Source organism: Meles meles, chromosome 4 (assembly GCF_922984935.1).
Source record: "Meles meles chromosome 4, mMelMel3.1 paternal haplotype, whole genome shotgun sequence".
In the NCBI taxonomy this organism is placed as follows: Eukaryota; Metazoa; Chordata; class Mammalia; order Carnivora; family Mustelidae; genus Meles; species Meles meles.
In genome coordinates, this window is record NC_060069.1 from 41761025 (window position 1) to 41774079 (window position 13055).

The window sequence follows — 13055 nt, forward strand, 5'->3', positions numbered from 1 at the left end:
TAATTGAAAATAGGAACCGGAGGGAGCTGACTGCCAAAAGAACAAGCTGTTCTCTTCTGTCTCCCACAGATATTCCAGGAGCTGGGATTTGGAATTATGAAACTGGTAGAAAAAAATAAACATGAAAAGATACTGAAATTATTACCACGTAACACCAGAAGTTTTTTCCACTCTTCCATATTGTCCTTACATAAAACACTATTTTTGCCTCTAGAAATGAATTTCCCTTGCATGCGTACACTCTCCTTACACTCCCCCAACCCTATCCGGCAGGTGTGTTGGTGGTGGTGATGAGTTTCTGATGATGTAAGTCAGAATGTTGGGGAAGTCTCCCAGAGGGGACTTATTTTTAGGTGACTATACCCTGAGATTGGCACGCTCCTTGGGGTGTGATCCCCGTGGAAATACATTACCCTTCGGGAATTTTAGTCCCATCCCCGTTGATGGTTGGGTCCCTATTTGTCAGCCTCAGGAGCACAGCTGCCCTGGGTCGTAGGCGACAGGATGGGGAGCCAGGGAAAGGATCCGGACTGAATTGAGAAGCTGCAGAGTCGGGTGGAGTCAGGGATCAGAAGGAGGCAAGCAACTCAGACTTGGGATTTTTGCAAAGTTATGGGTCTGGGCAAGGTTGAATCAGTCAGAACCAAGAAACAATACAGCAAATTACCATTTTCATCAAGTTGGAGGCAGATAGCAACCAAGAGGGTATGAATGCAAGAAGGCAGAGAGTTGAGAGCTGAAGAGTCAAGACTCAGGACAGCTATGGGCCTGTGTGTACGATCTTATGTGACAGAGGCTCCACCTGCATTATCTCATTTAATCCTCCCAGCGAGCTCCTGAGCAGAGAGTTCATGAGGTAGGCAGGTATGTAAAATTGTTTATTTCAGGAGGAAAGCAAAGCTTCTGACGGCTTAGATAACTTGTCCGTGTCTAGGATTCTGACGCAGGCCTGGCTCCAAAGCTAGCACATTCCTCACATAGCCTATAGGAGCTAAGGTAGGAGTCCAATTCAAGCCACTAGCAGACAAGAAGGCCTTTGATAACCAAGGCGGTCCCCTCACTCCAAAACACAGATCTGTTTGAGAAAGGCTGCTCTAATCCTGCTGGTGATGATGGATAAATACAAGCATCAGCTTGCTGGAGAGAAAGTGTGTGTGTGTGTCCACACCTGTGTGTTGGGAGAGGCATATAGGACAAGGAAGGGGCGCCTGGGTGGCTCAGTCGGTTGAGCGTCCGACTCTTGGTTTCCGCTCAGGTCGCATCTCAGGGTCATGAGGTTGAGCCCCGTGTTGGGCTCCGTGCTCAATATGCAATCTGCTTGAGATTCTCTCTCCCTCTCCCCTCCCCCTGCTCGCTCTCTCTCTCTCAAATAAATAAATCAGTCTTTAAAAAAAGAAAAAGGCAGGTGGAGAGGGAGGTGGACAAAGAATGGAGCCACAGCTTTCGCCTGGGGGTATTGACTCGAGGTCCCATCACAGGTCAGACAGTTGGCAGTTAATTAATGCTGGGTGACGTATCCATAAACATTGGGAGCTCCTGCCAGTGGCTGACTGGGCTTATTCATTGTTTTGAAAAATCAGAAGAATGAACGGTGAGCAAACTCTCCTTGTGTGGGTGCACCTTTAACATGGTTTTTGTAAATGGAGAAGCACTCAGTACCCCTGCGGTATTGCTGGGGTGTGTTTATCAACAGTGTTTGCCTGTGTTGAAGAAATGTATGAGAGCTAGCATGTATTTCTAAGAGTTGCTTTTTTTTAGGGGGCCTGAGTAGTTGGCTAATAAAATCCCCCTGCCCAGAGACTCTCATCAGAACAAACTTGCCATCTGAGTATAAATTGCATCAGACCAGCTAAGCAAGTGTGCCTTTGGCAGACGCTCCTGAGACAGGTCATTTTCGGTTTTGTTTCGTATTTCCCAATATGGTCCAGAGCCTTGCTTGTGAATATTATAGGTGCTAGCAAATCCCCCAGCAGGGACTGCCAAGGGCTTTCTTCTCTGGGGTGGACTCCCAGAGAATCACCTCTCTCCGTAACTCCAGCTGATCCCAGGCAAATGATCAGATCATCCAAAAGAGGTGGCATGGTTTGGACACCCTGAACAAAAGTCCGTTCTGACATTGTCCAGCTTCCCAGAGGGATGTGTAAAGGCAGGAGGGCAATGCTCCTGGCTGTTTCCGCATTCCTGCTTTCCTTTGCATCTTACAGGAAATTGGGTCTTGGTCCTACCACCTCATTTCTCCTTGTTTCCTTTTTTTTTTAAATCAGGAATTGAGTTAATCTGTGAGAAAGACATCGATCTGGCAGCCCAGGTGCAAGAGCTACTGGAGTTCCTCCATGAGAAGCAACACGAATTGGAGCTCAACGCAGAACAGACCCATAAGCGACTAGAACAGTGCCTCCAGCTGCGGCACCTGCAGGCTGAGGTCAAACAGGTGAGCCCAGCCCCTCCACGGTCCACCCTCGGTCTGGGCTCCCCTCAGGCCCCGGGCCTGCTCCTGGTGTTGGGGGAAAGCGTGCAGAGTCACCGGTGTCACCGGAACTTGGAAATGGGTAAGTGAAGGAGTGGTGGTTGGGATTCTGAAAGCGAGGCTGCTGTCTGTTGCATCTAAAACCAGATCTGATGGTGCAAGGTGCAAACTACAAATGCGTCCTTTTTCTCTCCTAACAATCTAACGAGAGCATTCGGAACTTTCCAAAGTCATCCTCAGTCGCTGAGCCTCTTCTCTTCCTTTCCGTCCTCCAGCCTGACACACAGTTTGTGTGAAACGCACATCCTTGTCAAATCCATGTCAATAAACATGGTCAGGGTTTAGAGCCCCGTTGGTTAACGTGGGGCCCCCGAGTGCCTCGTGCAGGGCCTAACACGTAGTTGAGAGTCAGTGGGGGCAGTTTCCCCCATTCTTTTCAATATGCAGGGGCAGCTTATAAGAAAATTGTCTTGCCCTATTAAAGTCAATTTGAGAAAGAGAAGATTTTGTTATCTGTATGAGATATTGTACTAGCCGTTTTACCAAAGGACTTACCCAGGTCTCTAGGAACGTCTAGGAAAATGCAAGAACCAATGACGCATTTAAAAATATTACATATTTATATTATGAATAGACTAAATTTTAATTATCAGTATAATGAATGGAGATTTTTTAAATTTACACAGTGGTATTGAAGAAATACAAATATATAATAGTAAAATTTATTGAGTGCTGGGAACCTTTTACACCCATCTCTCCATCAAGCCTCACAACCATTCTCTGAAGCAGGTCTTATTCCCGATTTACAGATGAGGCCACTGAAACTTAGAGAGGTCACCAGACAATGGTCACAGGGAGCAAAGAGCATGTCACCACCCTCTACTGGTTTAGGAGGGCTTCCTGGCAGGGGGGGTTCCATAGCACTTCCATGATAGTTTCTTCTGCTCCACACTCTTTCAAGCAATCCAGACCCCTGCTCCCTGAAGGCAGAGCCCCACCCAAAAATCCCAAGCCAAGAAACTTTTTCCTATTAAGCATTTTTTTTTAGGCACCATGGCTATTATTTTATTTAATCATTGCTGTTCTCTTATATTCCAAGTATTTCTTGTTAATGCCTCGGTCTTCGCTATTATACTGTTATTTATTATAGTGGGCAAAACTGTCTTCTCTACTCCACTTCTCTCAATCAGTGCTCAGCCAGAACCTGCACCCACTGTGCTAAAAGGTCTGTCCTCAGCTCAGGTGAGATCACTGAGCACCGAGGCAGGCTGGATCACAGAGCTGCCATCTAGACTGTTCTCTGTGTAATTACACTGGGGTCACACCCAAATCTCTGGAGAGACATGGTGGAAATCCCAGCAGACCCAGAGCAGTGATGAGTATACAAATTCTGAGACTCTTGGTAATAATGGTTGTACTTACTTTTTAGATGAGAAGTTCTTTCTCATTTATAATCTCATTTTAAGAGAAGAGACCTATGGGAAAAGGGGGCGTATGTTTATTTTACAGGTGGAAAACTGAGATAGCACAGGATTGGTGCTCCCAGGGCCTGTTGACCTGTTAGCTGGAGTTTGAGCCTGTGCTTCCTTTATCAACAGTCCCACGGTTTGCCTCTCCTGGGCCCCACTCCTGCCCGAGGGCTTTAGGAGAAATAGAAAGAAGCCCTCTAGCAGGGCATAGGCTGGGATATTCCTGGCCTCCACAGCACCACCTTTGAGAAGACAGCATGCCCTGGGCCTGGTAGAAAGGATGACCCCTACCTGATGGGTCAGCAGGCTCCAACAGGTCACAGGAGCCCTCCACTGCTCATATACTCTTACTCCCGCCTACCAAAGGGGGCAGGAGAGATCATCTGAACAAAACAAATAACAGGAAAATCATTCCTATTTGCCTGTGAAATGAAATAGATACTTTTGTTCCTGGTTTTTAATTTTTGTATTTAATTTTGTTCCACCATTAGTAGTAAAGTCAACTCCCTACTCATGTTCTCCTTGACTGGTGTGAAAATGGAAATGATTTTTTTATCCTTTGAGTATACATTCCGTATAGGGTGGGGAGTTGGAGTGATGATAGGTAGTTTGTCATATGGGGAAGTAGGTTGTCTATGTACAAATACTCCAGGCTTGATGGATCTCTGAGTACATTCCTATTCAATGTTTCTTGAGTTGGAGGACAGAAAATTTCTCTGCAGGAGAAAGTTGCTTCTCCCCACCATGGTGAGGATGACACATGTGGGATTATAGTTCAAACCCATACTGGGTTGCTTGAGTCAGACTGCAGGAAACCCACGAAGGCGTTTGTGAAGGACAGTGGCCTTGGGAGGTGCCAAGGGATTTTGCTGCTTTGTTAAGCCACCATGCCTCATTAGGTGAACTTGTTTTCCTTGTCAGTGTAGGGCTCTTTCTTTCCGGAGTCGTCCAATCCAGTTTCGGAGAAGGCATTTGTGTTTTGATGGAAGTTGGTGGAGCAGGAAATATTGATTTGGAAGCTGTTGACACTTGGAAAGAGGGAGTTAATTTAGATGTCAGTATTGATCAGCAGAGCTAAATTTAGACCCAAGCTTGAGAGTTTCTCTTTTGAATATACTAAAAAAAAAAAAAAAAAAAAGAAAGAAAGAAAAAGGACATCTTAATTGAAAATGCCATTAATGGGGATGAAAAGAGAAAGCCATGTGCTGCTTCACAGTTGGGCATTAGAGCCTGTAGACGGGAGGTTTAAATTTGGCTGTAGTGTAGTTATACCACCATTATGTTAAACTGAGGCTTTGAGGGGAGATGATGCCCCAGAGGTCAGACTGAAAATTATTGTCAAGGTTGAGAACAAATGAAATTATTTAATGTGACTGATGTTCTTTTAGGGTTACATACGGCTCTCTATCTTAGATCGATGGCCCAGACACCTCTGGAGAAATGCTGACTCTTTAAGGGAATTCACTCCCCTGATTACAGCCCATGGTCTGGGACCCTAGACCACTCAGATGTCCTTCTAGAAAAATAGTTCAGATCACTCCCCAGCCCCACAGAATGCTCTTGACTGTTTTCCAGGAAAATTACTACTCTGGCGAAGATGACCTCACATTTATTAGATAATCCAAGAAGATGCATGAAACTAAGTGAATTTCCATATGTATTCCTGCAGAACAGGGTCTTTAGCAGAAAATAAGCCAAAATGGATTTGTAAGCTAGTGGGGCTCTAAGATATAGGAAAAGAAATCATACTTATTTGTCTACTAAAGACTCTGACTTAAATTACCCTTGTGGACCAAGTAAAGCCAAAATTTACTTACGATTAAAATGAACAGTGAAAACAAAGGAGGAAGTATTATCCTGTCAAGAATACTGCTCTGTTAAGTTCTCTGTGCTGTTCATAAAGGCAGAAAGGAATCAGGGTCGATCCAAGGGAGAGATGACCAAAGGGATGAGCATTTGTTTCAAAACAGAGAAAGTTGGGGTGCCTGGTGGCTCAGTGGTTTAAGCTGTTGCCTTCGGCTCAGGTCATGATCTCAGGGTCCTGGGATCAAGTCCCACATCGGGCTCTCTGCTTGGCAGGGAGCCTGCTTCCCTCTCACTCTCTCTGCCTGCCTCTCTGCCTACTTATGATCTCTCTCTGTCAAATAAATAAATAAAATCTTTAAAAAAAAAAACAGAAAATTAAGAAGACCCATGGTCACAGTCTATAGAACCAGGAAGGACGATTGCATAGACTCTCATACACTGTGACTCTTTAGAGCTAAGAAGTGCTGGAAATATGCCAGGCTCCAAGATACCCTCTGAGGGACCTGCCATTTCTCCTGTGGCCAGAGTTTCAGAAAAGCCTTATAGTAAGTCATCAGCAACAGCAGGTCTTACCGTCAGAGGCCTTGAGGGTCTCCTCATAGCTCTATTGTCAGCGTGACCTAGAGAAAACACAGCCATATACGAGCAGCTTCCCAGCCTGCCGGTTACAGGGGACAGCCCTCCTCACTTAGATGGCATCATCATTTGTGGACATCCACATCCAGTCTTCTCACTGGGGTTGGCCCCTGCTTTCTTGGCCTGAAGAAAGTGTAGGTCCCCATTGTCAGTTCACACATTCAGTTCAGACTGAGCTGAATTCTTAGCTGGCTCCTGAGTCCCGGAGCAGCAATCAGCAATACTCCTTGGGTCCCTCATTTTTATAGACATGACTTTCTCTGGTAGCCTGTGGTTGTAGGGCGTGTGTCTTAATTTTGGAAGAAGTGTGGAATGTGAGGATTCAAAGTGACCCTTCAAAGTGACCCTTAAAAGTCATCTCACCTATAGGTAAATTGTTGCCTAAGATAACTGATCAACATAAAATGTTCATATTATGCGTTACATTTTATGGTTTGCAGAACACTTTCACATGATGTTTCTGAGACCATACAGGATTAGTAAAAACACTTTACCATCTTTATTACAATATTTCCTCTACTCCCTTGCCCTCATTTGGATGCTCATAGCATAAATAACCAGTTTTATGAACTGGGAAAGTAAAGGATGACAGAAATAGAAAATTATACCAACAAGAGTTGTCAACTGGTCAGAGAACAGAGAATGGTGCTAACAAAACAGCTGGGGTTCCTACATCACATCAGAGTATGGCAGTAAGCACTACAGATCCTGGAACAAAAGTCAGTAGCCCTAGACTTTTTTCCTTCTCATTGTGAGAGGAGTAAATGAAGAATCATAGCATTACCTAGCTTTGCTCCAAAACGAAAAATCCCCACCTCTACCATCACCAGCCTTTCTGTCTTACCACATGCCGCATCTACCCTGCTTGGAAGAAGGGAACTTTGCAGATGAGAAAACTGAGGCCCAGAGGCTTGGGTGGTTTTGCCAGGTAGTAAAAAGGCCAGGTGTTTCTTCACTGTGCCCGTCCTGCTTCTGGGACAGACTCAGTTATAGGGATTAGTCCCACCCCTGAACATAAGCCATGGAATAAAAACGTGCATTTTTATCTTCCTAAAATAAAAACTCCTGCTTTAGATACCTGGGATGCCTTTATAAACAGCATTTGGGAAATAAAAATGAACAAGTGTATCAAGAATATGGCATGACTTAAAGAAAGACATAGAGACTGAAGCCTATGATATCTAAATGGAAAGCTAGTGTATGGAGATCCCCACCACCATAGCTGTAACTGATGTTTCCAGTTGGCTGAAACTAGAGAAGAACAGATGCCGGCAAGACTCAGGAAGCCCAGAGGGAGTCAAATTGCCCCTCAAATGTTGATTTGTGATGCACACAAAGTAAATGTTTCTGTGACACCCTCAAATGAATCTTGAACCAAGCAAAACGCAATGAATCATGGCAGAAGGACTTGCATAGTTCAAAGTATACATTGTGAGCTCCATTTTCCAAAGAGCGGAAGCATTTGGGCATACCGTCCATGTATGCGTGTACCCAAACTTACAGGCAGCTTTTGGAAGTCATTAGCACCTCTAGCCCGCCAGCCCCAGCACACCACTGGCATCAGAGACTTCACACATACACTCGGAGCTGTTAGATCTGCCACTAATTGCTTTATAGATTTGGCATCTCATCCACAATCTGCCAGACTGGCCATGAATTAACATCTCAATCCGAACAGCCCAGCTTCAGCAGGACTTTCGCCCCACTGTTACCCATGTACAATATGCCATCAGTCATATTCTGCCTAAGGAGGAAATTTGAGAAATGTTTGTGAGGATTATGGAATAGGAGAGACCAGGCTTAGTATTTTTCTAATTGTTTAGCATGAAAAAGTTGAGAGGAGGAAAAAAATCTGCAAAAATCTGAAACAGATTGTGGTATCTTCTCCTTTCCTTGAAGTAACAGATGGATGATATTTACTGATCTTGAAATTTCAGAAGAATTTTTATCTCCTCTCCAAGTAAACTCTTAGACTCCCTAATAAAGAAAATATTTAGCAATTTTTATGGTGACCAGACACAAGGTGTATTTTCAAGGCCTGATTCTTCCAGCGTGATTATTTGCACTCGATTCGAGATCTTAGCTGGAGAGTTGCCACATGCCCATTTCACCTAGGACTGTCTAGACAGTTTCCACTGTTTTCTCCTTCTATTCTAATATTCCCTGGCTGAACTTTTTTCCCCCAGTACCAATTAAGGTCACCTAGAAATTTTACTTAGCCTAGCCATTGCCTCTAGATAATTTAAGCCAATTATAACTTATTCCCCCTTTTTCTAATGATCCATTGTATGGACTATTGATGCTGTTTTCCTTGTTTGTTTCTCCTTCCTCCTCTCTTTGGGTTGTTTATCTGTCAGAGCTCAAATGTGTCTCTTCTTAACTGCCTTGTAAGGCACAGGACATTGGACCCTCCATTCAGGTGTAATTTGGGTATTGTGGATAGATAATTGTTCCCTTTTTCAAAAACATTACTGCATACTTAGCATTTGTAAGGCACCATGCTAGGCACTGTGTGAGACCAAAGCATGACTCATACTGCCCTAGTCTTCCAGAAGTTTAATCTTGGGGGAAGAGGTATGGTGGGATGTTGAAATGTAGGTCAAAACCACTGAACAAGGAGGTCTGTGGTGAGTCACAAAGGTGGTATGGTATGGGGGTACTGGGGGAGGGAGAGCTATTTCTAACAGGAGTAACTGGGTTTGGAAGATTCAAGCTGGCATCTGAACTGGGTTTTTAAAGAGAGAAAAGAATGCCAATATACAGAATTTATTTACTTAAACCATTCTACATTCTAGCAAGAACTTCAGAAATGTACATACAATACAATCAGATAATGTTCAAATTAAATGGGTAAGGAAATTGGAACAGAGAGGTAATAAGGGTGGAAAGGAATATATGTAGCTAAGAATGAGGTTGATACTTACAATAAGTGCCTTATAGCACAAAGTGCCAGGTTAGAGGGCAGAGATGAACATTTTAATTATCCAGAGCCTTCCTGTCCTCTCTCCAAGTGCGGTCAGAAGATAGCAAGGTCTGACTTAAGGACCCAGTGGAGAAAGCCACAGCTCTGGGGAGGTTGCAAAAGCCATTCATCTGTGTTCTTGTCCTAACTTCCCAGGTCCTGGGATGGATCCGCAATGGGGAGTCAATGCTCAACGCTAGCCTGGTCAACGCCAGCTCTTTGTCCGAAGCAGAGCAGCTGCAGCGGGAACACGAGCAGTTCCAACTAGCAATCGAGGTAACACCCAAATCTGACTCCTCTGGCCTCCTTTCCCCTTTCTGCTCTGCACCCCAGGCAGGTGGATTCCTCGTGCTGTGGACATTCCTTTAGGTAGTGAAGCCCTTACTCTTTCTAGTTAAGTGGTCCAGGTAGACTCCCTGTTACCCAGGAACTGATGGGGAAGCAAACGCAGGAGTTCACCAACCCCAAGGAGGCCTCCTATTGAAAGATGAGTGTTCACAGCACAAATGTGCATCTTGGTTACTTATTGGCACCCTTACCCATAAGGCCCCTGGTATACTGAGTACTTGGACATTATGGACTATGCACCATGTGAGACATGTGAAGCCAGAAGGTTAGAAGTCACTTTGAGGGTAAACAACTACAAAAGCCATTAATACATTAGCATTCCATTTTAAAACATTTGATTTCTATGTAATATATAGATTTCATTGTCAGTTTCTGCCTTTTAATGAGAACAATGAGCTTTGGAGTAGATTGCACTAGATAGCTTGCTTCCCTGAAAATAGTTGTTCAGTACCACTGATCGAAGCCACATTTCAGGAATAAACTGAAACCAGAAGTTCACCAACTGACACTTGTTTTAAAGGCTATTTTAAAATAAAATACCTCTTCCCATAATCTAAATTTTGTCATCTTGCTTTAAATAATACCTTTAATTATCCTTTCTACTAGAACATTTTTCTTCCCAAAGAGACTTGAGCTGATTGCTTTAGAGGGGTATGGGGAAAGGAGCAGGAAATGGGACATGGGAACCATATTAAAAATAAAGTAAGTTCAGTACCAATGGGAACAGAGAGAAACCTTCAAAGTCATTCATTACTTGTGGTTCTGTTTAAAACTCAACCCACTTTTGAATGTGTAGGAAATGTGAAGTGTTATCTTTTACTAAAAGAATGATTGTTAAGGGGAATTTTTCATAACAATGATAAAATTTTAACTCTTTGTGCCTATATCTTTAATACAGTAATCAACTGATTACTAGCCATTTTTAAACTATTATAGATTGATTACTAGGAACCATCTTGTATGTGTAAATATAGCATTAGCATAAATGGCATGTTTCTATAAGATGCCTGCTATCTTCTAGGAAGCGTTAGTAATAGTGGTTTACTGCCTGGGATTTGAGATTTTAAAATAGACTATATATTGCACGCACAGTGTGGGCAAATCATTTTCTTTCTTTGGGGGGGGGCAAATCATCTTCTAAGAAGGAACTCAGCAGAGGAGAGAGGCTTTATTATCATCAGCTGCCTCTGTCTCAGTTTACTGGCATACACAAATATAAAAGCATTAAGATCTATTCACCACCAAGGAAAAATCTGGATTGGGGTCACAGTTGAGAATCAGGCACACAGTGGTCCAAGCCCCATAGAGAGGCAGCATGAACAGAGGTTGGGCAGATAGACTGGGGGCGTGGCATGAAGCTGTGAGGGTGCGAGGCAGAGAGAAGACCACTGTTGGCCACACCCCCTCATTGATTTCAAATGTGAAGGTAATTAACTTTCCTGTCCCATAAGCAAATATTGGGCCAATAAAACCAAGTATCATGACGTACTAGAGCATTTCAGCGAGCGAGTGGAAAACAGTGGGTGTATGCATTAGCAGTGTTAGCGCAATGACCAAATTCTACCACTTACATAAGCAGGATGTATTAATTTGTAATAGTGCTGTTGCACCCATACAGAATAGAACCTTACTAAGCAGGTATGTCCCTAATCACATTGGTGTAACTTGATCAAATATTCTTGGAGTTGATATTGAGATCCCATGAGGCCCCTGTTGAGTATATGTCTATGGTCTGAAGAGGAGATGGCAGAGCAGATAGGATTTCCAGAAGATCAAGGGAATGGAGGGTAGGCAGGTCTACAGCGTAGCAAAAAGAATGAACTTCAAATCTGCTTCTTCTCCAGGTGGCCTTGTGCTTCTCTCTAAAAGTGTTGGTTTAAACCAGGTTCTGCATCAAGGGAAAGATATGCCAGGGAAGATTTATGCAATTTGAAAGGGATCTAACTAGTCTAGTTTGACTTGGCCCGTTTGGGTGGTCATTACTTACTGGAGGCCTTCCTAGTGATTGCCGATAGAGGACATAATTTAACTTCTTGGACCCAAAGAAAGAATCCTCGGTTCCATAAGGGGAAACAAAATAGCTATGGGAAGGATGACTAGATAATTTATTGTTAAAACTGAGATATTTCTAAGAGGGAAGAAGGGAATTAGTAACAACTCAGCTAGAAAAATAGGCACATACTAGAACTATCGTGGGCAGACTAGGATGTCTGCTCACCCTAGCTTGGGTGGACTTTTTGGTTTAAAGGTTGTGTTTATTTTTTTTTTAAGATTTTATTTATTTGTTTGACAGAGAGATAGAGAGCACAAGTAGGGAGAGAAACAGGCTCCCCACTGAACAGGGAGCCCAATGCGAGGCTTGATCCCAGGATGCTGGAATCATGACCTGAGCTAAAGGCAGCCGCTTAATTGACTGAACCACCAGTTTAAAGGCTTTAGTCTCCCCAAAGAAGGTCAGAATTTTTACCTCAAGTATTCTGAGTTTTAGGAAAATAGAACCATTTAGAACAGAGAACAGCACATAGCACCCAGAAGCATAGCTTTATCAACAAACCCAAATTATTATTTGTTAATATGCAAAATGGTTTGGCTCATGTGTCTTCAAGAACTGTGACTATCAAAGGGACAAGCTCAGTTTTGAAATCAACTTTATTTGAAATCCTCTTATGTATTTTAAACATAAGCATTATGGCAGAATAAGTAGTTCAAACTGGATAATAAATTCAATTGATTTGGTTCAATTTTCTTCCATGTACTCCTACATTAACATCATGTATTAACATCCTTGGTAATCCATGTCTTAAAGATATAACACTCAATAGGATTTGATAATAATAGAAATAAATGCATAATAATGACTCAGGCTTATCAAAGCAAAGACTATGTCATGTGCATAAAAGTTTGTCATTTGGAAATTAAAGGGGATGGAGTTCCAAGGACTGTCAGATGATAATGAGTTTCAGAATAAGGAAGAGGATTTATTACATAGTCTAAATTATAGGACAATTAGAGTTAGTCCTTCATTCCCAGAGAAAAAGACATAATCATGGGGTTTTGATGACAATTATATGCTGGTTTCATATACTGAGGAGAAGCCAGTTAATTATCATAATCACTAATGTTCATTTGGTGAACCCTTCCTCTGCAGGAAGCTCTGTGGATACCATTCTAACTCTGGAGATTAAATAATGTGGTGTGATATAGTGGGAATGAGCACTGGAATAGTCAAAACTGAATCTTATCCCTAGTGTCATCACCCCCTGGTTGTATGTTTTGGGGCAGGTCATTCAGCCAGCCTCAGCCTCAGGTTTGTAATTTATGAAGTGGGAATAATAACATCCACCTTGTCGTGGTGTTGTAAGAACTC

General features: G+C 43.0%; 1 protein-coding gene across 18 annotated transcripts in view; it reads left to right on the forward strand.

Moving 5' to 3' along the window:
• The window catches only part of KALRN (kalirin RhoGEF kinase), a 672007-nt gene that overhangs the window by 382433 nt on the left and 276519 nt on the right, over window positions 1-13055 (forward strand). For all 18 annotated transcript variants that reach the window (XM_046002937.1, XM_046002938.1, XM_046002933.1 and 15 more), the window contains exons 15-16: window positions 2265-2431; window positions 9497-9616. In XM_046002937.1, coding sequence (XP_045858893.1) covers window positions 2265-2431; window positions 9497-9616 — 287 coding nt within the window. The remainder of the gene's footprint in view (window positions 1-2264; window positions 2432-9496; window positions 9617-13055) is intronic.